The sequence below is a fragment of the Oxyura jamaicensis genome, chromosome 1, assembly GCF_011077185.1.
Source record: "Oxyura jamaicensis isolate SHBP4307 breed ruddy duck chromosome 1, BPBGC_Ojam_1.0, whole genome shotgun sequence".
Classification (NCBI taxonomy): domain Eukaryota; kingdom Metazoa; phylum Chordata; class Aves; order Anseriformes; family Anatidae; genus Oxyura; species Oxyura jamaicensis.
Window position 1 is genome coordinate 9,039,257 of NC_048893.1, and position 23,982 is coordinate 9,063,238.

The 23,982-nt window shown below is 38.9% G+C and overlaps 1 protein-coding gene across 13 annotated transcripts in view; it reads left to right on the forward strand.

Moving 5' to 3' along the window:
- Positions 1-9,313: 9,313 nt before the first annotated feature.
- The window catches only part of PCLO (piccolo presynaptic cytomatrix protein), a 367,791-nt gene continuing 353,122 nt past the window's right edge, over positions 9,314-23,982 (forward strand). For 5 of the 13 annotated variants that reach the window (XM_035332088.1, XM_035332094.1, XM_035332123.1 and 2 more), the window contains exons 1-2: positions 9,323-9,810; positions 15,444-16,692. In XM_035332088.1, coding sequence (XP_035187979.1) covers positions 9,569-9,810; positions 15,444-16,692 — 1,491 coding nt within the window. In that variant the 5' untranslated portion in view covers positions 9,323-9,568. Of the gene's footprint in view, positions 9,811-15,443; positions 16,693-23,982 lie in introns of all 13 variants that reach the window. The other 8 variants (XM_035332179.1, XM_035332170.1, XM_035332186.1 and 5 more) reach the window with 6 other exon arrangements.

Consider the following 23,982-nt stretch of genomic DNA (forward strand, 5'->3'; position numbering starts at 1 on the left):
GGATGTGATGGGCATTGGTCAGTGAGTGGTGAGCAATTGCATTGTGCATCTGTTGCTTTCTGCATTCTATTATTTATCATCATCATCATTATCATCATTATTATGTCCCTTCCTTTTCTGTCCTATTAAACTGTCTTTATCCCAACCCACAAACTTTTACTTTTTTTCCTTCCCAGTTCTCTCCCCAGTCCCACTGGGTGGGGGATGTGAGCGAATGGCTGTGTGGCACTGAGCTGACTGCCAGGTTAAACTACAACACTCTTCAGTATTCACAGATTATTTGAGTGGTTCCTTCAATGGCCCATTCATCAGTGACCTAAGTGTTCTGGTCTTTCTTATGGTCTGCATTGCCTACTGCTCATTAAAATTTGTGTATTGGCATGCTCAGTTTATGACTTCTCCTATTTCTTGCTTTTGCCTTTTATGCTGAATAGTGTTAATGACATATCATTACAAACCAGATGTCCTTGCATTCTGGGTGTCCTAAAATAATACAAATAAATGAAGGAATGGAGAAGAGTTAAGTTAACCAAAGATCCAAAGAATGTCAGCTGTCTTTTAAGCTCAGAAGCAAAGACTCAGAGTAGAGAAATGAAAAACAAAACCCAAACACTTCATTAAGAAAGAAACCAACCATGTATTTCTTTTTTATCAGATTAATTTTAATTTGGAATTTGATCAGTTCATGCATTGGGATATATGAAATAGCACTATGTACAGCAGTGGAAAGCAAGAGTTTGCATTCTGGAATGAAGGCAAGTCTAACTCAGCAAGACTTATTAAAAATATTTATGAGTTAGCATAGCTTTGACTAGCTGATGGCCAAAGACTAAGCAGCTAGTGTCTTCTTTGTGACATCATATTTATTCAGTTTTCTTACCTAAATTAATACCTGTATACGTATTATGTAGTGTTGAATTAGTTTGAGAATGTCTGCACAGAAAATCAACAGATGTTTTTGTAGACCTCACCACTCTAGTGGTATAATTTACATAAACCTGAATAGATATACTTTATGGGATAAAAGGTGATGTTTATTTTGTATGGAATGAGAAATATTTGAGCATTAAAAATTCTGAAAGCATTAATTACTCCCTGCTGTTAGAGTAAGTGTCACTATCCTCATATAACAGATGAGCAAGCCTCCTAACCAGAGGAATGCAGTCATTAACTTGTAGTGGCTACCTATGGGTTTTCCTGAGGTAAAACAAAGACCCTTTAACAGCAGGAAGTCTTGGCTTCCTAAGTCCTGAATCAGCTTTTAGGTTGAGGTGATGAAAAAGAGACTGCTATACTCTCTGATGAGAAAAGCCACTGCAACATGTTTAATTATCTAAAGAAAGTAGTATTTTTAGAGAGTTACAAAAATTTACTGAGTATAGGAAGCATGGGTTTGTGGGGAAAAAATGGATTTTATAGTAGTTTATTTCATTACAATAAAACTCTGGCACACAGTCAACTTTTTTTTTTTTTTAAGTCAATTGAATTATAGTATGAGAAGTTCTCTTCCTGAAGTAGAGATTATACTACATTCGAAGGTATTGCTGCACAAGTTATAAGACTTTAATGAAAGCTGCATATAGCAGTGATAAGTATTGTATAAGAAATGGTATTTTATATTTGAAGGTACTGGATGCAATACACTAGCATCATGCCCTGTGTGATGTTAGGGCTATGTTAAATGAGAAAAAGGTATTTTGGTATGTACTCCACTTCATGCTCATCCACATGGGCACCAGTGACGCTACCAAGGAAGATCATGAGGGTAGCAAGAGGGACTAGAGGGCTCTGGCGTCTAGGGGTGAAGGGCACAGGAGCCCAGGTGCTGTTGTCCTCAGTTCTGCTGCTGAAGGGGAAAAGCTTGGGTAGGAGTATGTGCTTGTTTCATGAGATCACTGGGATGTCTGAGATTTAGCAGAGTCACTCACATGCCTGGAATGCTGAGACAGATGGATACGAAGTCTTTAAGAAAGACAGGCAAAGCTGATTAGAAAGTGGATTGTTGGTGATGTGAAGGAGCAGCTTGATTGTATGAAGCTCCACTGTAGTATGGACAGCAGTGTAGTTGAAAGTTTGCAGGTCAGGATCAGAGGAAAAGCCAGTAAGGGTGACATTGCAGTGGGAGTGTGTTACAGACCCTTTGTAAATAGTGGTCTGTAGGAGAAAATAAGAGTTTTACTAATTCCTGAGATTCCTACTGAAAGATTGAGAAGTAATTAAGACAAATTGCAAAAAAAATAAATTCTGATTGGATACAAGGTTGCCCAGAGAGACTGAAATCTCCACCCTTGGAAATACTCAGAACTTGGCTGAAAAAGACTCTGAGCAACCTAATCTATGTTAGCCTTGTTTCAGGAGAAGGATCAGACTAGGTGACCTCCAGAGTTTCCTTCCTGGCTATTCTAAGACTATATTTGGACGAAGATGAAAATCAAGGCATTGGGGATGTATCTTTGCTTTTGTGTATTCCATTACGATGTAGGAGCTACTTCTAGCATCAAGAGTATAAAAGTTCTAAGAGAAGGGTAAACTTCTTTTCAGGTATACCTGAAGAGAAGGGTAAACTTTCTCTGTTCTGAATGTCTGTATTTTCTGGGATAAATAGTGGTGTTTATTTTGTGTGTAGTAAACAATATCTAGAACCTATTCTAAGCAGGATTTATAGCTTAAAAAAAAAACAAAACAAAAAAAAAACAACAAAAAAAAAACACAAAAAACAAAAACAAACACACACCAAAAAATATTTCTCTTTGATTGTACCATAGATCCAGTTGGCATCTCATGTCAAAAAAACATGCTTATGTGTCTTTAGTATGGTCAACAATGCATCACTCACTACCTGAAATCAACAGGCAGTACCCACTGGAACTGTTTTACTGTGGGTAACATCCTTACATATCATTCCATATGAGAGCTCCAACAGAAGGATTCAGGTGTTTAATCTTCATCTTTTATCCTCGGAAGTGGTTTCTATGGCCAGTATTTAGTTATATATGATACTTACAGTAAAGCAGGTTTCATCTCCAGAATCGCATTTTAAGTTTTTTGTACAAAATCAAGCAAACTATTTTTTGGGAGTCCTAATGAATATTAAAACCACACCACCACCAAGGATTATCTAATTTAGATGGCAAAACCAACCAACCAAACAAAACAATAGATTGTGTTTAAAGTCAAAGCCTATGCTCTGTGGCATGGGGAGGACCTGAACCTATCAACCATGTGGTTCACTAAGCAGACTTCCCTCTGTTTAGGCTATGCACTTTTCAAGTACCGACTGTGTTCTGAGCATGAAAGAGAGGAACTGCTAAAGCAACTAAAACTTTCAACCATCCTATTTTCCCAGTAGTAGTCCTGAGAGACAGATCCTGAGAATCTCTCTGTTAGGCTTACTGATGTAAACCTAACTGAACAAACTGAACAGTTACTTTATTCTAATATGATCTATCATAATTTGATGCTAGTGACTGTTCCCTAGGTTCTTCCTAATTGACTACTTCTGCTCTTGAATTGGAATAATCCCAGTTTTGACAGTTTTATGGTGCAAGCCAATAAAAATTGAGCTCTTAATGATCATGTTTGCAACACTCTGAGTTGTACTCAACTGCTGCAGTCGGATGAACTCAAATTAGAGAAAGCAACTGGAGATCAGCAGGCCAAAACTACATACCGTTTTTGTTGCAGGTAGTTTAGAATGCAGGCCTTGAGATTAAGGGCTTTTTTGCCCTATTCTTCAGTTTAGGATGCAAATCACTATTTGTGTATTAGGAATACTGACTGCAAATAAACACAAGATTTTTAACGTTGTGACTAAACTATAATGTGGGAGTCCATATTGCGAGTGTATCAGCATTGCTGCACTGTAGGCAGTTGGCAGACCTTCTTGTTTTGTTTAAGCAAGCAAATCTGGTTGTAAGATTGCTGGGATAATTCAGACAAGTGTCTGCACACTGGCTATTCACTGGGATAAAGAGCATTTACTAATACTGTTTTGTTTTGATTGGACTGATGATAAGACTAAAATATCTGCAGTTTATGTTATTTGTTCAGTAATAAATTGTGTGCTGGAATTTAATGGTGTTGTGTCAGAGTGCATTGTATCTCAAGAAAACAGAAATTGAGGAGCTCCAGAGAGCTGCAAATAGGGTGTCTAGGGTGTTTTCTCTTACCTGGAAGCCTTTATGTATTTTTTTTTTTCCTTTTTTGGGTGTAAAGTGGGTCTTTTTGCAGGATCTTTGGAACAGGGTAGGTCACTATTCCTTTAGATTCTCAACCTGCATGTACAAAATGAAGGAATGGAAAACTTTGCATAGAACAAGATGAGTAGTATGCATTTGAATGGAACGTTGATAGTGCTTTGCTAGGTAGATTGTTATGACCCGTTAATGGTTGTTTGGGTGACTAGTAATGTGACACTGGAAATCCGTTATGATCTTCAATGCCTGCTATGCAATCCTTAGCCAAATTTTGGCTGTTCTGTAGATGAGAGTAGTTTAATTACAGAATTCATACTTGTGAGAGAAGAAGCCTTACTCTCTTATGTTCTTGTTTTAGAGTGTGCAGCCACTTAGTACAGACCGTGTGCAAATCTGTTGCCACTCCTTAATAGGTATCTCATGTAGCCTGCACTGATAAGCTTCCTAGTACTTTACTGTACCAGTGGCCTGGCTATAATAGTACAGGTGAATGTACAGATGTGTAGTTTCCTAATGTATCATGTGCTTTTGGTTTATATGCTTTGGTTTATATAGACTTAAAGCATGTCATATTTGAAAATATTACTTCCTAGGTGTTGTACAACATTTTTTAGAATACAGAATCATACTCTTTAACTTCACCATTTAAAAAACTTAATCAGGTTTTTGTGTTGGATGAATTCCATTCAGTGTATTGATTTACCGTGACTTTGCTTTCTTCCACCACCCTTATTTAATCTCTGGCACAGTGTGCTCACATGCATCCTGAGATAATAAAGAGGACAGGAGGGCAAGCACAGCTGGGCAACAAACTCAACTAGGCTATTCCTTATTTTTCTTTATTTTTATATATTTGAGTATATTTATCAAATATATCGTGTTAGCTGTCTGAAAAGAGCTATCATTAAGAAGCATTGCTCATTGTGTACAGTCAATAGAATGAATGCATGGATGCTTCTTAGCAGTCTTCTATATTCAAAGTACCCTCTACAGTCTCTGTACCTCTAAAATGGGATATGTCACTCTGAGGTACTTCAACATCTACCTAGGTATTTGTACACATCAGAATATAGTGTCATAAATGTGTACAATTTCTTAAATATGCCTATCCAAATTTTAGCTGTTCTTTAACTTTATCTTCCTTCATGTTAGTGATCAGTAAGGCTTCCCATTAATTGCTAATGATTTGTGCACATTCTTACTTCTTCACTTTTATCTGGGCATCATGCCAGGCATATTATTAAGCTGTGAGACTTTTCCGTTCCCTCCCATATTGGCAGCTCGTGCCAAGGTGTTACTGGCCTCTTACTCCTTTCTTCTGATGATCTTAGCATTACTTCTTCAAGTTCTATGCACTGTATAGCTTTTTCCCCCTTAAAAAAAATATAAAAAGTATGTCCATACTCAGTAGGCTGCTGATGAGAAGATGGGATATCTCCAGTCTTGTTAATCAGTGAATTAACTTTGAGCGTTCATTGTAGTGCTGAAGATACACACTCAACTGAGATTCACTTGCCCCTGATCAGTTTTGGCAGTGGCAAAACATGAGCAATTGCCTTGTGCTGCTTCTGCCTTCTCACCTCTAAGCTGGACTTGCTCTTTTGGAGAACTGATATGGCTACTTTGTATACCAAAGTGGTTCAGGCCCAGATAAAAATACGGTATTATTACTACAGTTCAGTCCTTAGTCATGAAGTCACACCACCTGAAAATATCCTGTACCTTTGTTTTGCTGGGATAATAATACTATGATTGGACCTGGTGATCTAAAATATAACAGAGTTTGTGTATTGTGCTGATCTAGTTTATATTCAGATAAAAGCAATGAAACGTTAGAAAAACAGTAAGCAAGCCCTCAAAGGATAGTTGGGTTTGCATCTGTTCATGATTACCCTTTTTATGTTATCTGCTATCTAAGGGAAGGGAACTTGCTTCTGTATTTCTCCCTCTAAATTTATATGCAGAGTTCTAATATGCATGCACTTTTGAAGAGACTGTTTTATCTCTGAAGGGTTTTAATCATATTTGCCAGTGATAGTGATTAAGAAAATATATATTTTTTTAGAAAAGGGTATTTAGCCTGACACCACCAAGCTGTTTCCTTCAAGATAGACATTATGACTTCTGAGGAAAAAAGCTGATTAATTTGATAACTTTTCTTTCCTTGACACAATGGACTGTTATGCCTCATTAGTTTGTGAATTTCATCAGTAACACTAAAATGGGAGAGTTGGTGTCACTTTTGGACAGCAAGAAGTGTTTTGGGAGAAAGGAAGATAAGGAAATGATGGGGCATAGGGAAAACATGCCTGCACTGGGAATTCTGGGACAGGTAACTATTGATTTCATACTGTTTCATAAGAAAAGGTAAATGTCATAGAATTGTGTAAACAGTTTCCACAAAAATCCCTAAGATATTTGAAATCATAATTTTAAGGTGACATCCTTGGTCCAGTGAAGCCAATCATGAGCTTCCCACTGAAGGTCATATCTCATCCTGCCTCTCCATGTGGGCTCAGCTTAGTTGTTTACACATTATATGTCTTTTTCCTCCCTTGCTCTATCTCAGAGCACATTAACAGTGAAAAAGGAACAGTGTATGTAGTTTCAATCAGGAAGCACTAGCAAAGCTGCTATTTCCCCAGTTTTAATTGTCTTACTGAGGAAATTTAATGTTTTGTTCTCACTTGTTTTGTATGCATCTATATCTGACATATACCATCTGTTTCTAAACAGCACATGATTTCTAGATCTGTGTCAATGCTCTAGTTACCTATTTTGTCTTTGAATAAAGAAGATGATTTTCTTTCATTGTTGTATTTTAAGAAAAATTGCAGTTGGGAATGCATTAAATTTTCAGTCTATGTGGCTAAAGTATATAAGTATATTTAAGTATATGTGAATGTTTACGTTATTATGTGTCATAAAGCCAACTGCTTTCACCTATAAGGTCCCTCTTTCCCCATGTTTGTTGTGCATTTTCCTTCTTCCATGCAGCAGCACTTTGCACGTTCATTCATACATGAGTACATGATGTTCTTGTGTGCTAAATGAATAGAGATGCGTGTGTATGTATTTGCGTGTAATTGTCTCCTTCTAAACCCCTTAATCTTTACTTCAAATGCCAAGTAAATCTGCCTTTGTCCAGGTGTGTCATGTGTCACAGGCCTCTGTGATGTCTTTACATATAAAACCACGTGAGCAGGTATCTACTTACACCCATGTTATGCTTCCAATCCATTTAGAGGATTTTCCCTCTGTGCTTTATCATGTCATCTCCTGCACTGTTCCTTTGAAGTCTAACCTAAAAGTCACTTGAGAGAAAAGTAGAGAGCCCCCAGCTGCTACTAGTTTAATCATTTATTGTGACCCAGTATTGGAGGGAAAAAAAAAAAAAAAAGGTTTCTGATTGTAGAGATACAAATGTACTATAAATATTTGGATGGCATCCTTACAGAGGTCATGTTAGGAGATGATGTACATTGTACATACAGCTGTTTCTAGAGAAAGATAGTAATGGCAGTACAGAAGGAGACAAGCAAGAACACCAAATACTATCACAGCCTTGTAGCAAAAACAACTGTTATTTGCGAAGAACTAGATGTTTATTTTGAATATTCCAATGTGTTAATTAGCAGGGTTTCTAGGGAGTCTATTTGGCTATCGGGGAAAAAAAAATGCCCCCAAAACAAAAGGGCAGGAACACTAGTGACAAAGGATATAGAAAGGGCAAGCAAGGTACTTAGAGGCTCTTTGCCATGGCTTTTATGGGTAAGACGTCCTTCAGTCTCCCAGGTCCCTTAGCCTAGCAGCAGAGAGTATGTGAGACTGAAACATCTATACTAGAGTAAGATAGATTTAGGGAGCACTTAAATTGTTTGGACATACAGAAGCTTGAGGGACTAAGATGGGCTGGATGAAAGGATGCTGAGAGAGCTGGTTGATGCTACTGCAAAGTCACTTTCTATCATTTTCAAAAAGTCATTGGGAAATTTTCCTAATGACCAGAAACAGGCAAGCCCTGCACCTGTCTTTAAAAAAGGCATGAAGGGGATCCACAAGAGAACTCCAAGCCAGTTAGCCTAATTGGGCTAGTTCCCTTCCTGGGAAAGTTACAAAGTAAATCCTCCTGACAGCCCTATCCAAGCACATGAAGGACAAGAACGTGACTGGAAACAGCCTACATGTGTTCACCCCAGGCAAATGATGTTCCATCATGCTTTCAGCATGATTTCCCATAATATCATTGGAGCCAAATTAGCGAGACCTGTACAGTAGATGAAAAACAGGCTGAACTGTCAGGCTCAAATGTGTTGTGGTTTGCAGTTTCTAGTCCAACTGGTGGCAAGGTTACTAGCTGGGACAAGCAGTATCTAATGCCTCCATTTATGATGTGGGCAAAGGTGTGGATTAGTCCCTTGGCTGGCCTGTGGTTGATTCCAGCTGGGGAGAGTGGTTGGTACACAGTAAAGCAGTGAAGCACAGGGCTGTTGCTTGCTGGGATCCTGACAGGCAGGAGCAATGAATGGGCTGGCAGGAACAAAGTTGAAGAAAGCTAAGTGCAAAGTCCTGTATCATGGATGCAGTAACCCTACGTGCTGGGAGAGGCTGGAGGGTGAGTGGCCAGACAGCAGCTTTCCAGAAAAAGTCCTCAGGGGCAGCAGCATGTCCTTGTGATGCAGAATGGTGGCTGTGGGCTGGGCTGTGTCACCACAGGTTCAGTTAGTGGGATAAAGGAGGTGATTCTTCTCTATATAGCAGTCGTGAGACTACAGTATCCAGTATCCAGTCTGGGGCTCCAGTCCTGAAAAGCCACTGGCATACTGGAACCAGTCATCACGAGGGTAGTCAAATCCCGGAACATGAGAGCCCCGAGAGGCTGTGAAACCTTCATTTGTGGAGACTCTCAAAGCTCAACAACCCGAATAACCTTTAGCCGGCCCTGCTGGGGTAGGAAACCTCGGGTGAACATCCTCCAGCTGTACCTTCCCCTTCCTCCGTGCCGCTTTCGGCCAGATCCCCGCCGTACGCCGTGTGCGGGGTTGGCTTTAACGGCGGGGACCCGGGGCGGGGCGGCGGCACGCGTGTGTGTGAGTGTGAGGAGTGTGAGTGCGTGTGCGTGGGGAGCCGCCCGGAGCATGCGCTGCGTGGGGCGGCGGGCGGCTGGCGGCGCCGCTCCTCCCCGGCAGCCGCGGCGGCAGCCACCGAGCCCGGCCCCGCTGCTGCCGCCGGTGCCGCCGCTCGGGGCCGCGGTGGCGGCCGCGGATCTTTGAGCACCCGCCGGGGAACGGCGCTGTCAGCCGGCCAGCCGCCCCCCATCCCCGGTCTGAGCCCGAATTGAGGAGAGAGGAGGAGAGCGGCGAGCAGCGGCCATGGGCAACGAGGCGAGCCTGGAAGGAGGAGAGGGGCTGGGAGCCTTCCCCGAAGGGGCGGCGGCGGCCGGGGATGGCGGCGGCCCCGCGGCCCCTTTGCAGCGCCTGGTGCCGGCCGGCGTGGAGGCGGACCTGAGCCAGCTGAGCGAGGAGGAGAGGAGGCAGATCGCCGCTGTCATGTCAAGGGCGCAGGGGCTGCCCAGAGGGAACCTCGCCGGCGCGGAGCCGCCTCCCATGCAAAGGCACGCACGGAAAATCGCCCTTCTTCCCCCTGCTCCCTTCCCTCTTCTTCCCCGGTTTCTGTCGGTGGGGCTGGGGGCGAGTCGCGATACGATCTGGGCCCGCTGCATCGGGAGCGGGCGTTGCGGTTTGCTGCCTGCTGGAGGGAAGGGGGCGGCTGGCACTGGGATGGAGCTTGCACCCCAGCTTTTTCTTTCCCACACCGGGGCTTTGGGCTAATAACAGCAGTCCTCGGTTCCAGTGGGCTGCGCCCTCTCCCCTTCCCTCCCGTCACACCGATCCGGAGCATGGGTACTTTCTGTGCCTTGGGAGGGGGAGATCTGCAGACAACATTTCGGTTTTTTGTGTGTGTGTGTGCTTTATGGGGTTGGAGTGCCCTAATGCTCAGGTAGTACCCAAGGAAGCTCTCCCCAGGGCGGATGGATTTTGTAAGCATCTCTTTATGGAGGTATGGGGAGAGGCATTCTTGTTGAATCTTTCAAAGCTTTTGGGCATAATGCATTTGCTAGCCATTACTCTGCCAGTTCTTATCCTCTACAACTATCATTTGGCTTCATTAAATAGTAATGGATTGAGGAGGAGGTCTGTTCCAGTGTTGTTTTTTCTTTTTTTTCTTCTTCATTTTTCCTCTTGATTTTTTTCCCTTGAGAAGGGAAGAAAGGCGAGAGAACAGGAATTCAGTGTTCTGTGTAGTAATGGCTTTACTTAGTCGTTCATCTGTGAAGACTAGGTCACTCCCTTACCCAGTCCTTCCCTACCCTGTAGTAAATTCACTGCCCGAAGTGCAACAAGCCTGATGTCCCCGGCCAGCCTGGGTTCGCTCCCCAGTGCCGGCCTGCCCCGCTGGGTACCCACAGTTTGGCCCCCGTGTCCCTGTCTCTGGTCCTAAACCCTCCTCCTTCCCCTGCCCCTGTCCCCGGTCCTGAACCTGCTGCCTTCCCCTTCCCCTAATCCATGGCCGACATCTCGGTTGCTCTCGTTCTCTGGGTCTGTGTTGTTTGTCTTGAAGGGGGATGCTGAAGGGAGACTCCTGTACTGTTCAACACGGTTCTTGTGTATTGACCTCACCCCCGATAAATGCATGTTTTGTTTATATAATATCAGGTTTATATAGGTGAATTTTAGAAAAGAAGTGAGGGTGGGACCACATTCACCTTGAGTAAAGTATGGAAGTCATTGGTATTATAACTGAGCTGGATGTCTGTTTTATTTTATTATTACTATTATTATTTTCAATTGGAAGTCAAATCATGCATATTTGTTAAGCAGGTATTAACACTGCATGTAGAATATAATACTCCATGCAGTTCAGGTGATCAGTTCTGTGAAACTAAGCTCAAAACTCCCTTATGTATAAACAGCTTATGAACAATGGTGCAAAGTTTGTTGTTTCATACCAATCTTCCAGTATAAAGATAAATGTCCTAGGAAGACTGTCGAACAGGCTAAAATATGAATATTCCTACATTTATAAACATTTTTTCCCTAAAAAACACACTATTATCAGAAATTCTTTTGATCTTATTAGCACACCATACTTTCATTCACTGTTTAAAGGCAGTCTAGATTTGTGAATTACTCCCTTTTTGCTTTTTTTGTTGTTGTTGTTAAAATTGTCCTTTTTAACTCCAAGTCAGTATAATAGCCTATCATCTAGCTTCTCTTGTGGGTGTGTAGTGATTCCCATCGTAATATCTTTGTGCTTGTCATAACATAATGAGGTTACTACTTCTTTTTGCTTTTTTGGCCTTACTTGCTCCTCTTGTATACCTCTACTTGCTGCTGAAATTTGCCAGCAATGATGGGTATGGCTATTAAGTACTTGACTCAGATTCCATAGCTTCAAACTTTTTTTTTTTTTTTTTCTCTGTGTGAAAGTCCTTATTAAACAATGCTCTACAACTGTTGTTTTCAACAGCTTTTTTTTCTGATGTGACTATGCCAGTCCAAAAGTTAAATGATTGAAATGGTGATCAAAAGAGGAATGCCGATATTCAGGCTTCCAGTGTATATAGCCTTGCATTATACCAGTGACCCTGTTAGGTTGTCTCTTAGTACTTGTGTGTTTTTTTCCGCATCTTGTTAACTGGATGTTTTCATCTGTACTTGCATTTTAACATCAGTGATCATCCAGTCTTACCTGAGAGACTGATCATTATTTTCTATTTCAAATCCCTCCTACCAGGCCCCCAGTAAATTATTATAATAATTATTATTATTTTCAATGTTATATTCTCTTGGTTCCAGGCAGAGTTTGGGATGCTTAGGACCTATAGAATAATTCCATCTGATTTAAATTGCCTGTCTTAAAAACAAACTAAAACAAAACAAAACAAAAAAAATGTTTAGGAGTTTTAGTTGAAATACACACAGTTAATTTGTAAGCTTGTTCTAGTTGTCCTAGCTGCATTGAATGATACTGTAACTGTGTCAGATGTCCACTTACTAAGGAATTATTACACATCATCTGAAAGGAGTAGGTGACCAAACTTAATATATGAGTCATCTAATACAATCATTTTAATTTTGAGTAGACCACTGTGTTTTTTCACTTGTTTTCAATTCATTAAGTTGTTCATAATGTACATTAGCAAGAAAGATGTATTTTTAGAAAAAAATGCTGAGCCCTTACCAAGTATCTAAAATACATTTGTGGTGTACTTTCCAGAAGAAAAATGTTTTTTTGTTAATACCATCCCTTTTTTTTTTTTTTTTTTTTTTTTTACAGTAGAAGTCAATTGAAAAAAAGGCTACCAGGGCTATGTTTCAGTTTGTACATATCTTGCCTGTAGATACAAAGAGATCTATCTTGCAATTGCTTAGTAATTGCAGTTCTCTTCAAAATTAATTATACTGATGAGTGGTAATAAGACATGCCTTTAATGTTGTAACTATGAAAACTATTTTAAAAGAACTAGACCAACAGTCTTTTTGTTAAACTTCTGCTTAATTACTAAGTAAGCTTTGATTTGGCTGTAATACTCACTTAAATGAATAAAGATGAGTTCTGTGAATCAAGGCCAAAGTGAGGAGAAACATAGAGCAAAGAAAGGAATTAGGTGAAGGAGAACTAAATTATTTTGTTTGTTGAATTTGGATTGATGCTGGTTTTTATGGTTTAAAAATTAGAAAACACTTGTCAAATAAAGACACTTTTTTTTTTTTTCCCTTAGAATTTCTAATTCTCCAATTTAACTAAATTTGTTTGAGTCAGTCTGCAATTGGTTGTAAAATAGCTGTAGAAAAGAAGGCTTCAATCTTCAACTACCTAAAACTAAAGAGATTAAATCCTGGCTTTTGAAAGAGGTAACATTTCTCAAGAAGCTTGTCTTTTCAAGGCTTTTCCTTCCACTATTTAAGCACACTCAGCCTCCATTGCTTAGAAACATTGCTATATATAAAGGCAAGACAAATCTAGTCTTGAGAGTACAGCAGCGGCCTTGCAGAATCACTTAGATTTTTTATTCTGTATATTCATGGACTGTAATCTCATTTTAAGTCCTGACATTGGATCAGGTGGAAATTTATGGATCACATTATTCTGATAAAAGGGAAAGCTGAAGGAGAACTCCATTGCAACAAGAGTTGACAGTTATTTATTCTTGTTAATGTTCAAGCTCATTTTTTATAAATAGTTTATTTTTTTTCTTTCATTTTCACACTCTAAGGTTTGGCTATGGTACCAGACCTGACCTGACTTTATTAAATCTGTTAAGTACCATTGAGCCTTTTTTTCCCATCACTTCTTGCCTGGCTTGACTGAAACATTCCAACATTTGCAGACGTGAATGCTGGATGTGGACCAGGTTGCTACTTGATACAATAGTTGGAATGATTTCACTTAGCAAGCAATATTTCAGATAAACCTAGAGTGCTTGTCTAAAATGCAAAAAATAAAACTGCATGTAGACCTACCTAATGAAACTACTATTTTATTTTATTTTACTTTATTTTATTGCAAAAATGCAAAATACTTGATGGAATTATTGTTGGAATTTTGTGAATTATCATCATCATGAATAAGTTAACTAGCATGTACTGTGTCAGTGGAGAAACACCTGCTCCCTTTATTGGGTTGCATATTAAGGTTGTAAACTTCTCACTCTTAAAGCCAAGAACTTTACGAGGAGTGGGAAAGAGTAAACGTAGGTATGGAAAGCTGGAAATGGTTTGTCCTTAACAAGCATAACATGGATTTTTTTTTTTTTTTAAAGTTCAGATACAAGACTGAGAGAAAATCAAAATCACATCATGTGAGAATTATAGTTGCAGAAACAGCTACCACTTAGCTTTATCCTTTTATATTGCTATTACTGGATATGCAATAAAAACTCAGCATATTCATCAGCAATAATACTATGCCCATTGTAATATTAACAGTGCAAAATACAGTGCTCAGTGCATTGTATATAATTCTATAGGCTTTTGATAAAACAACTAAAAAAATATTGCACAGTTCTGTTTATGGAATAGAATTAAGTGATTGTTTATGTTGCCATGAATGTCCAAAAATAAATGTAATATCTGGAAAAACAAAATCACAGTTAACTGCGTCTCTCAAACTGAAAACCAAAAATTTTATAGTTGCAACACTGCTGTGGCGCAGAAGGGACCACCATATCTTCCCCCAAAATCACAATGACAGCACTGAATAGAATATTTTAATACATCCTTTAGCAATAGCACTGCATACAATATCATTTCCTCAAGCTGCAGTTGAGTATATCAATGAGTAGAATACTGTGCCACATTTAAAGACATGGTCTTGATTTTAGTTCCTACTTTTTTAGGCTTCTTTTCTCCTATACGAAAACAAAGCAAAATGTTGTTATTAGAAAATCAGGAAACATCTCTATGTAATTTTATTTGAGATAGGATTTTTATTGATGGGCAATGCAAATTTTTTGGGTCCTGCTGGGAGGAAGCTTCTTGATAGTTCTACTTGAAAAACTAAAACAAAAAACCGTTCAAGCTTACTCTATCAATTGGCATGTTTCAACTGGTTGAAAATTCTTATGTTTGATAAGTGGTGAAGTAAATACTTCCACCAAAAATAAACAAATGAAAACATATACTTCCTAATATGCCTGGATTTGCAAGAGTTTAAATTCCTGCTGCATATTTAATTCTATATATACAGAAATTTTGTGCAAATAGCCAGAACACAAGTGCATAAACATTTTGTAGTGTGTATGTGTGTGTAAGTTGTTCTTTGATCTGCTCATTTTCCAAAAAAATGTTATTTTCAGTCTTTGTCTCTTGTTTGTATTTCAAGGGACAGAGTGGAAAGTTAGTCATTTAGATGTAGGTATAATAGCAAGTTGTAACTTTGAGTTCTTCAGCTTTTTGAAGAGAAAGTTATCTGGTTAAATATTGACATTGTGCTAGATTATTTTCTAAATAGTAAGTCATTTTGTGAATATTTACATAAGCCTTTATAGAACAATACTTTTAATTTAAATAGTTTTTACATGCGCTCGCACTCTGTGTAATAAGTCTTGGTCTTGCAAACACTTAAGCACCTGAGGAACTTCAGTGTTACCTAAGCACTTTCAGAGGCACAGATACAGGTTATTTTTTTCCCTAATACTGTGCATTATTTTAATTTTATTGCCTTTTTTTTTTTTTTCTGCAGACATCCCGAGCTTGATACAAGCCACCATCCCAGACAGCCAAGTAAGCCTCCAGATCCAGGACCTGGTTTAAGTAAAAGCAGAACAGTAGATGTGCTGAAGACAGAACAACGGGCACCTGGACGGAGTCCTTCTTCTATTAGTTTAAGAGAATCAAAGTCCAGGACTGATTTTAAAGAAGATCAGAAGCCAAGTATGATGCCCAGTTTTCTCTCAGAAGCCAATCCATTGAGCGCAGTCACTTCAGTTGTGAACAAATTCAATCCTTTTGATTTGATATCAGATTCAGATGCAGCCCATGAAGAAGCCAGTAGGAAACAAAAGGTTATCCAGAAAGAGCAGGGGAAACCTGAGGAGCAGAGGGGCAGTGCAAAACTTCCAGCTCAACAACAGTCTCCAAAGCCAGTTCAGCCACAAGGACATGTCAAACCTACCCCTCAGCAAAGCGAGTCTTCCAAAGCAGTGCCTCAGCAGCATCAACCTGGGGAGCCAAAGCAAATTCAGAAACCAGGCCCTGGTCACTCAGCAGACTCTAAGGTAGAACAAGTGAAACAACCACCCCAGCCACGAGGACCACAAAAATCTCAACCCCAACAGTTGGAACCAACAAAGCCTGTTCAGCAACAAACTTCTGCAAAACCTTCAGTGAGCCCAGCAAAGCCATTACCACAGCAGCCAGACAGTGCTCGAACATCATCTCAAGCACCACCTCCTGCTAAACCATCATCACAGCAGCTGGGACCTGTAAAACAATCATCTCAACAGCCGGCAAGGCAAGGAGGTCCTGTCAAGCCATCCTCCCAGCAAGCAGGGCCTCCAAAGCAGCCTTCTCAGCAACCTGGACCTGAAAAGCCATCTGCTCAGCAAACAGGACCTGCAAAACAACCACCACAGCCTGGACCTGGGAAACCACCTCTGCAGCAGACTGGGCCTGTAAAACAAGCACCACCACAGTCTGGGCCTACAAAACCACCTCCTCAGACTGCAGGGGCCACAAAGGCCCCAGTACAACAGCCAGGACTTACAAAACCAGCAGGCCAGCAACCAGGGCCTGAAAAACCCTCACAGCAAAAGCAAGCCAGTGCAACCCAACCTACTGAATCCACCCCAAAGAAAACCTTTTGCCCTCTTTGCACTACCACTGAACTGCTGCTGCACACTCCAGAAAAGGCCAATTACAATACATGCACGCAGTGTCATACTGTAGTCTGCAGTCTGTGTGGATTTAATCCTAATCCTCACATAACAGAGGTGAGTAGCTTTTAAACTGATGTTCGTTAGAGGACAAAAGTTTAACTTCATTATGCTGTAACATTAGTTATGTTTCAATGTACTATCATGATCATTTAAGGCCTTAACAAGGTCAGAGAAAAAAATAATGCTATTTAGGAAAATGCCTGCAAGTAAGAGGGGATTTAGGAGAAAAAGAAGGTGGTGCTTCTGTTTGTACAGTCTTTGAAAGTGTTCTCTTGTTTCTTCATATAAAAAGGGGAACACCATTGTGACTGTTTTGCTATATTCCTTTATTTTAAGTACTCATTTGTCACGTTTATAATCAGACCACAATAGTCACATGCTATCATGTTTATAAATGCATAAAATATGCTGCTACAAGAGCTAAGTAAACAACCAAATATGGAAATATTTGTGTTCATAGCTCCAGTGTGGCTTTTAGAAAAGGATTTGGGGTGGATTTGCTTCATAATTGTGTCAGTGTTCATTAGCTGAAAGCCTGAGTCATGAGTTTTGACTTGGTGATACTCAGGTTATTTCATTCTTGTGGGATGCTAAGAAAGAGATCTCTGTGGACTATTTCTAACCTTGATCACCATTCTTGCTGTAATTATATAACATAGAAATGGCATAGAAAGTAATATTAGGACTTTAAATGAACTTACCCTAACCTGATGTTTGCATTAGCTTTATATATATGCCTGTACATATATTGGTACTTTACTTGCTCTGTATGGAAATAAGACTTCATAAGAATGTCTGATCTCTTCTTATTCCTTGAACAGCTGCTTATGCATCCTGATACTCTAATTTTAATTTCTTATTTTTTTCCAATAACAACACTTTAATCAATTTATAGAAATTCAAGCATAGCAGACCTGGCAGACCTGGCACCAAAAACTGTCTAGTAATGAAGCAGACAGAAGGGGATTTGGAAAGCTTATTTTTGCCCTATATTGGTATGAGTTTAGCTGAACAGAGCAGAGATGTCAATAGGAAGAAATATAGACTGGTACTTTATTGGAATCTGTCAATTATCCCTAGATATAAAATTGCAGAATCAAAGCATTGCTAAGGTTGTTAGGTGCGTCTGGAGGTCACGTAGTCCAACTTCCTGCTCAAAGCAGGGCCACCTAAAGCAGGTTGCTCAGGACTGTGTCCAATTCTGAGTATCTCCAGGGATGTAGATTCCACAGCCTATCTGCAGCTTGTTTGCTTTGTACTGCAGTGATTTAAGGACATTGTTGGTCATTAGATTGCATATGCTTATTAGCGATATTTTTAGGTGGTACCTGTTGACAGACAGACATCTGACAATTATTTGTTGATTTATGGTTAAAATTGTCAAAGTTAAACCTGCAGTTGCAGTAGTATTGGTAACACATTGGATCATTTAGCAGTGTGTTCTCTTGTTTGAATTTAGGGAAAGTCAGGCTTGAGATAAGTTGGCATTAATGCTTGTGGATCTATAGGACTGGAAGAGGATTGACTTAAACAGCCCTGTGCAGAAATTTTGGAGCATCTGCAACTAAACAGGTGATCACAGTTTATATTATCAGGGCCTTTGCAGGGAAAAAAATATGTATCTTATTTAACATCTGAAGAACTACTGTCATATTTCCAATATTTCATTCTGGATAGCTTAGGGTGGAAAAAAAAGTCATTGACATATAATGGACAAGTAATGCAATGGATTGTTGTTAAAGTCAGAGGAACTTTTGTAAGAAAACTTAACCTTCAAGTTCTGACAATGTTTTTAGCCCAGAATCTCTTACATTTATTTGTGAGTGCTGAGTACTATTTCCTTAGTGATTTCCTGGAGTCTCTCAGACCTCCAATTTCAAATTCCTTTGAAACTTCCGATGTTCTGTGGAAATGGTTGACAACTTTGTTGTGTTCAAATTAAGTAGATTTTAGGAGAGAGAAAGAAAGCGTTTTTATGAAAGAAGGTCTCAAAGTAGTTGGAAATTTTGTGAAACTACTAGTTTTTGAAGAGGGTACTCTGTAAGTGTGAAATTCAGGACTTTAAGACAATAAATACAGCTGCATTTAAGACTAACTGATTACATACATATGTAAAAGCAAATTTGAATTTCATATTACGCATTGAAGTAAACACAGGATATGCGTTTATTTCATGATGAAATCGTTTCAGTAAATGAAGGTATTGGGCATCTAATTTATTCAGCTATTAGTTCTAATCTGCTAACTCCCACTCAGGCTTTTCTCATTTGCTCAGCTTTGCACCACCAGCTGTCTTGCTGAAACTTCATTGTGGGTGTCCTGCTCCAATCTGCAGTGAAGTGCAATGAAGTCACATCTGACGATTACTGAACAGTTGGAGCAAAGTAATAGAACCTGTTCTGGCACATCAGAAAATTTGTCTTGCTCCATGTGCAAAGGTTCCCACTTGAGTTATTCTCAGTTTCCCTTTAATTTTAGTATTCAAATTATGAAGGACTAACTAAAAAATGTTTAATAATAATTTACACTTTCCTTCCTGTCTAGCACAAAATCCATGGTCTTTGTTTTAGCTGTCATTTCTCTTGATTATGTTGCAAGCTTTTTCTTTTGGTTTCTCTTATTTCAAGTCCTTCTAAGCTGTTACTGAACAAAAGTCTTTCTATTACCCATGCAATTACTGACTTTATCCGCACCTCTTACTGTCAGACTTCTCCTGCTATCCTTTTTGAAAAATTTCTGTAATCCTGTGTTGTTGCCTTTGCCATGCCTGTTATAGCCTCTATTTTTATTGATTATGTTAAAACACGTTACCTATCTGAAAGCTGTACCTCCAAAGTGGAGGTGGGGAGAGTTAAAGGCATTTATTTAGAAAAGGATTTATATTAATTTTGTTCTCTGACATTTTCCCCTGTACAGCTGTTTGAACTACCTTCTTAAGAAACTCCTTAGCATCTTCTTACAAGTTTCTTACAGTCTTCATAACCAGCAGAATAGATTCCTTTTCTAGTGTAGATCTTCTTAAATTTCTATATTCTATATTTCTAGCTGATTCTGGAAGGAATATAGCAGGGTTTACAGACTGGCTCAGAAAGTAATTGCATGTGTTGTAAAACCATTATGGAAAGTGCAGGGTTTTTTATTTTATTTGTATTATCTTTTTCATTTGGACTTCCTTTTAAAATGCAGTAGTGCATGCATTGGGTCTGTTTTTACTCACTGGAGAGCATTGTGTAACTACCAGCAGAAAGTGGTACTTCACTGCCATAAGGTCAGACCCCTGGAACTGTTTCTCTGAACCATCTGACATTGCTGTCCCCCTGGAGAGTGGGGATAGTCTGTATCCTGGTTTTGCACCACAGTCCAGGGAGGGTGCACACCATACATAATGTGTTCAGTAACATATGTCTCTCTAATCTGTCTAGGTATTCCTACCTCACTCATCACCCTGGCACATGAGTGCCTAGCAACAGTTGCATAAAGTACTGGGAAAAATATAAACAGGTTTGACTGCTACTCTGTTCTGTTTTTCTTTCACTTAAATCAGAAACTTGTAGCAGCTGTGTATTTATATTATCACATGACGATATTTCTTTTTTCTCTCCCTATTTTTTTTTAAAAAACCTTTTACTAAAGACATTCCCAACAGCTATGAGCATCAGAAGCCAGCACTACCCCAGAAGAGATTCATCTGTGTATCTGTGTTGGTTCAGTTCATCTGAATTTGAGTAGGTTTTCTTAAATGGGCATATACATCTGAGGGACTATCCATTTGGTTCCACGTTCATGTGTGTATGTTTTTTTTTTTTTTTTAAATGAACTTAGATTAAAAAAACACACAAGCTATTAAAGTTAAATCTAAGTGATCAATGCATATGTTTGATAGCATATTTATTATGTGCATCTGTCAAGTTGGTGATGAAGTGGAGTTTCAAAGCTGTTAATGTTGGAACCTTGGTTATATATGTCTTCTAGGCAGTTTTTAGAAGGATTATTTTTCATGTAATGTACCTGCCTCAGTAGGTATTTCACCCACTGTTTCAACATGCTTTTGAGAGATCATATAAAATTAGTTTTGAACCAAGGTGTAATTTTGTACTTATATCCTTGCTGGAAATTGCACTTTCAGATAACATGAAGGTGCGTACATAGGTGTAGGATTTGTTTACTTGCCCAAAGGTCTGCTGGATGGAGGAAGGTGAACTCTCTAAAAAACAAATTTATTGGTTCTAGCTATTTTTGAAATAACACGTCTGTATTAAAGTTGACTTAATAGACAATAGAAAAGAGAGTAGAGGGAAATGGTTATGTCTCCCAAAGTGGAGTGTGTAATTTCAGATCAAGTAGAATGTTTTACTGGACCTTTTACCACTCGCTTCAAAAGAAAAACTTTCAACCTTTTTTATTTTTTTAACCCAATCTGAATACATATATATATATATATATATATATATATATATTTCCATCTTGGGTGAATGGTGAATGGCAATGGTGTCAATTTTTTTCTTCTAACAGTAGAGCGAAGGAAATTTCCTGATCGGTCGCTCTAGGTACAAGTCTTGATTTTTGCTTTTTCTTTCTAAATCTATTTTTATGTACAGTCTTATCACATTCATTGATAACTTAGCAGTATTTAACAGATAACAGGATTTAGTTCAGATGCTCATAATGATTTTCAGTATTTGTAATTGTTTTTATTAATGTGCTACATCTCCAAGTATCCTAAACAGCAGCAAGTGCTTGGACATGAAATATTTTCAGTAACTAAAGAGAATTTTTAAGCAGTCAGAAGGGCATTAATTTTCCTCAGTTATTATCATTATTGTTAGCTTGTTTGTGGAAAGGAATATAAAATAATTTAAAATACTACTTAAGGAAGATGACTAATTCCTGTGGTGAACATAGACAAATTTTGCTTATACCTGTAATAACATTAATAGAAATTATTAAATCTTTGCTGATAACATGACAGTGAAGGACGTTACTGACTAAATTCAAATATTCCTTGCAGTTTAGTCTGGGCACTGTCCTATTGTAGGTAGGGCATTAGAACTGGAAATGAGATACAAACGAAAATAAAGCTGCCATCACTGTGGATAGTGATGTGTCACAAAATAGATTTTTCTTTTAATACCAGGAAAAATAGCTTTGAAAGTGCCTATCCTATATAAACTTAGCCTGGAGGGATATTTAGATTTATATAAATAAAGCAAAATAAAAGAGAGGGGGGGAAAGGACTTGAGTCTAACCATCAGCTGTTACAATCATGAGGTGTAAAGAAAGAAAAGTTAAAACCAGTGCTTTGTTTTTGTATTTTAACTTTCTCAAAAGCATTAGTTTAGATATCTACTCTTAATTATGCCAAAGAAAAGTTAGAGATATTCTGTAAAAGAGGGTAGGTTTTCATCTGGATTCCCACTGGTCAGATTCAGACAAGCCTTGCTTAGTTGTCTTTTAAAGATGATCAAAGCTTGACATATTTTTGAGTGAATACTGGTGTTGGTTCAAAGAGTACCTGGGGTGTTCCAGTGGTACTAATGCTGCAAGTTATGTGGAAGTGGAGATTATTCACAATTTTTGGGGATGAAAATATTATTTTCTTTATTTTTTCCCTTAGTACCGAATGCTGTTTTCCTCTGTGGAATATTCTAAAACGCAATCCTGTGACATTTTTTTTTTCAGAGGAAGACGGCTTGCCTGCATTGCTGCTTTACATTTACGATCAGATGTATTAATTATATTGATGCCCTGTGGTTTTTTGTTTTGTTTTGTTTTTTTCTTGTTTATTTTAAGAGAGGGCTATGGGAACGTGGGAAGAAGCACACAGCAAATAATTTATCCGTGATTTAATTGGCCAATATTCTACAATATGTTGGAGCATTTTAGCACTAGGCCAGAAAACTGTCCTGTCCAGTTTTTAACACAAGTAAATAATAAATTAATCTGCATAGCTAAAGATGTCAACTGCAGGGAGCCATCTGCACTGGTATTGCTGTTGCTCAGCAACTGTAATTTACTACTACATTAGGCCACGTGATGTGGGGCTGCTGTTTGCTGGGGAATCAGTGGGCAGGATGCGTGGCCCAGCCCTGCTCCCAGCACACAGCATAAGCCCTGCTCAGATCCCAGCCACGCTCCAGTGTGCTCTGTGCAGCACAGATGAACCTTCTTAACCTTTTCTTTGCTGCACTCTTGATTTGCCGTTCTGTTTTTTGTTTGTTCTGTATGCATTTCTAGAATGTTGAATCTAGATGCAGTTAAGGAAGGCAATCTGTGATGCGTGATGCAGTGTGCTGAGCTGTGTTTCAAATTCTTTCTCCTTGTCCTATGCATGAGGCAGCTTAAACACATGCTTGGCTGTTAACACTCACTTTCAGAGATTCCAAAATACTGACATTCAAAAAAAAAAAGGGGGGGGGGGGGGATTGTTCACTTTTTTAGTTTATGATTCTAATTGTATAAGCCATAGAATAATAGCTCCCCAAACACCCATACTTCAATACAAGCTATAGCTTTTTGTAATTTAAGCAGAGTATGCTGAGGTTGTGTTAAGTGCATAGAACAATTCATCTAGTAATGCATTTTAGTAGATTTAAAACACCTTTGATATATAAGTAGCATTTAAAAACAGTTAAAATGGCTATTTAAAAAGTTTGCTCGAACATTGGTTTAGGTGTGAGCTACGGTGGTTGTATCCATTGCTGCAGTTTGTGAAATTGATACCTGGGGAACATGCTGCTGATGAGAACCTAGCACTGTTTCTGTAAGCATCCTGAGTTGGTGTTTCCTGATGAACTCCCAAGTCACCTTTCACAGCTGATGTCTGAAAGGAAAATAAATATTTATTTTGTAGTGATAAACTCTGCCTCAAATGAGGATCACTTGCACAGTGTGTACAATAGTTACATTTGTTTCACTGTTATTACTTCAAATAGCTGAGATGTTATTCATGGAGCGATGGTATCAAAGGAAAAGTTTATCTCTAGTTTTGCCCAGGCTTGTTTAGAAGACCTTTCCAGTTGTATGTTGAAAAAACAGATTTAGTTTGTTCCGTGGTAGCTGTTCTATTTTGTTCATAACAGGAGTTTCTGGGCTACTTTCTTCTCTGTGACAGTATTCTACCACCTTACTTGAAGCTGCATAAAATCATGGACTCAAGTGTTTTAATTTTTCATGTTTCTCATACCATCTTGGCAGAGATGTCTTCTGAGAGCCAAATCTGGACTCCTCACTTTCCTTCTCTCTGAAGTTGTCAGGAACCTGATAAGCCAATATGTTTCCAGACTAGAAACGGATCCTTTTGATAAAGCTTTGGGGCAGAGCTGAACAATGTCAGCAAAGTCCCTT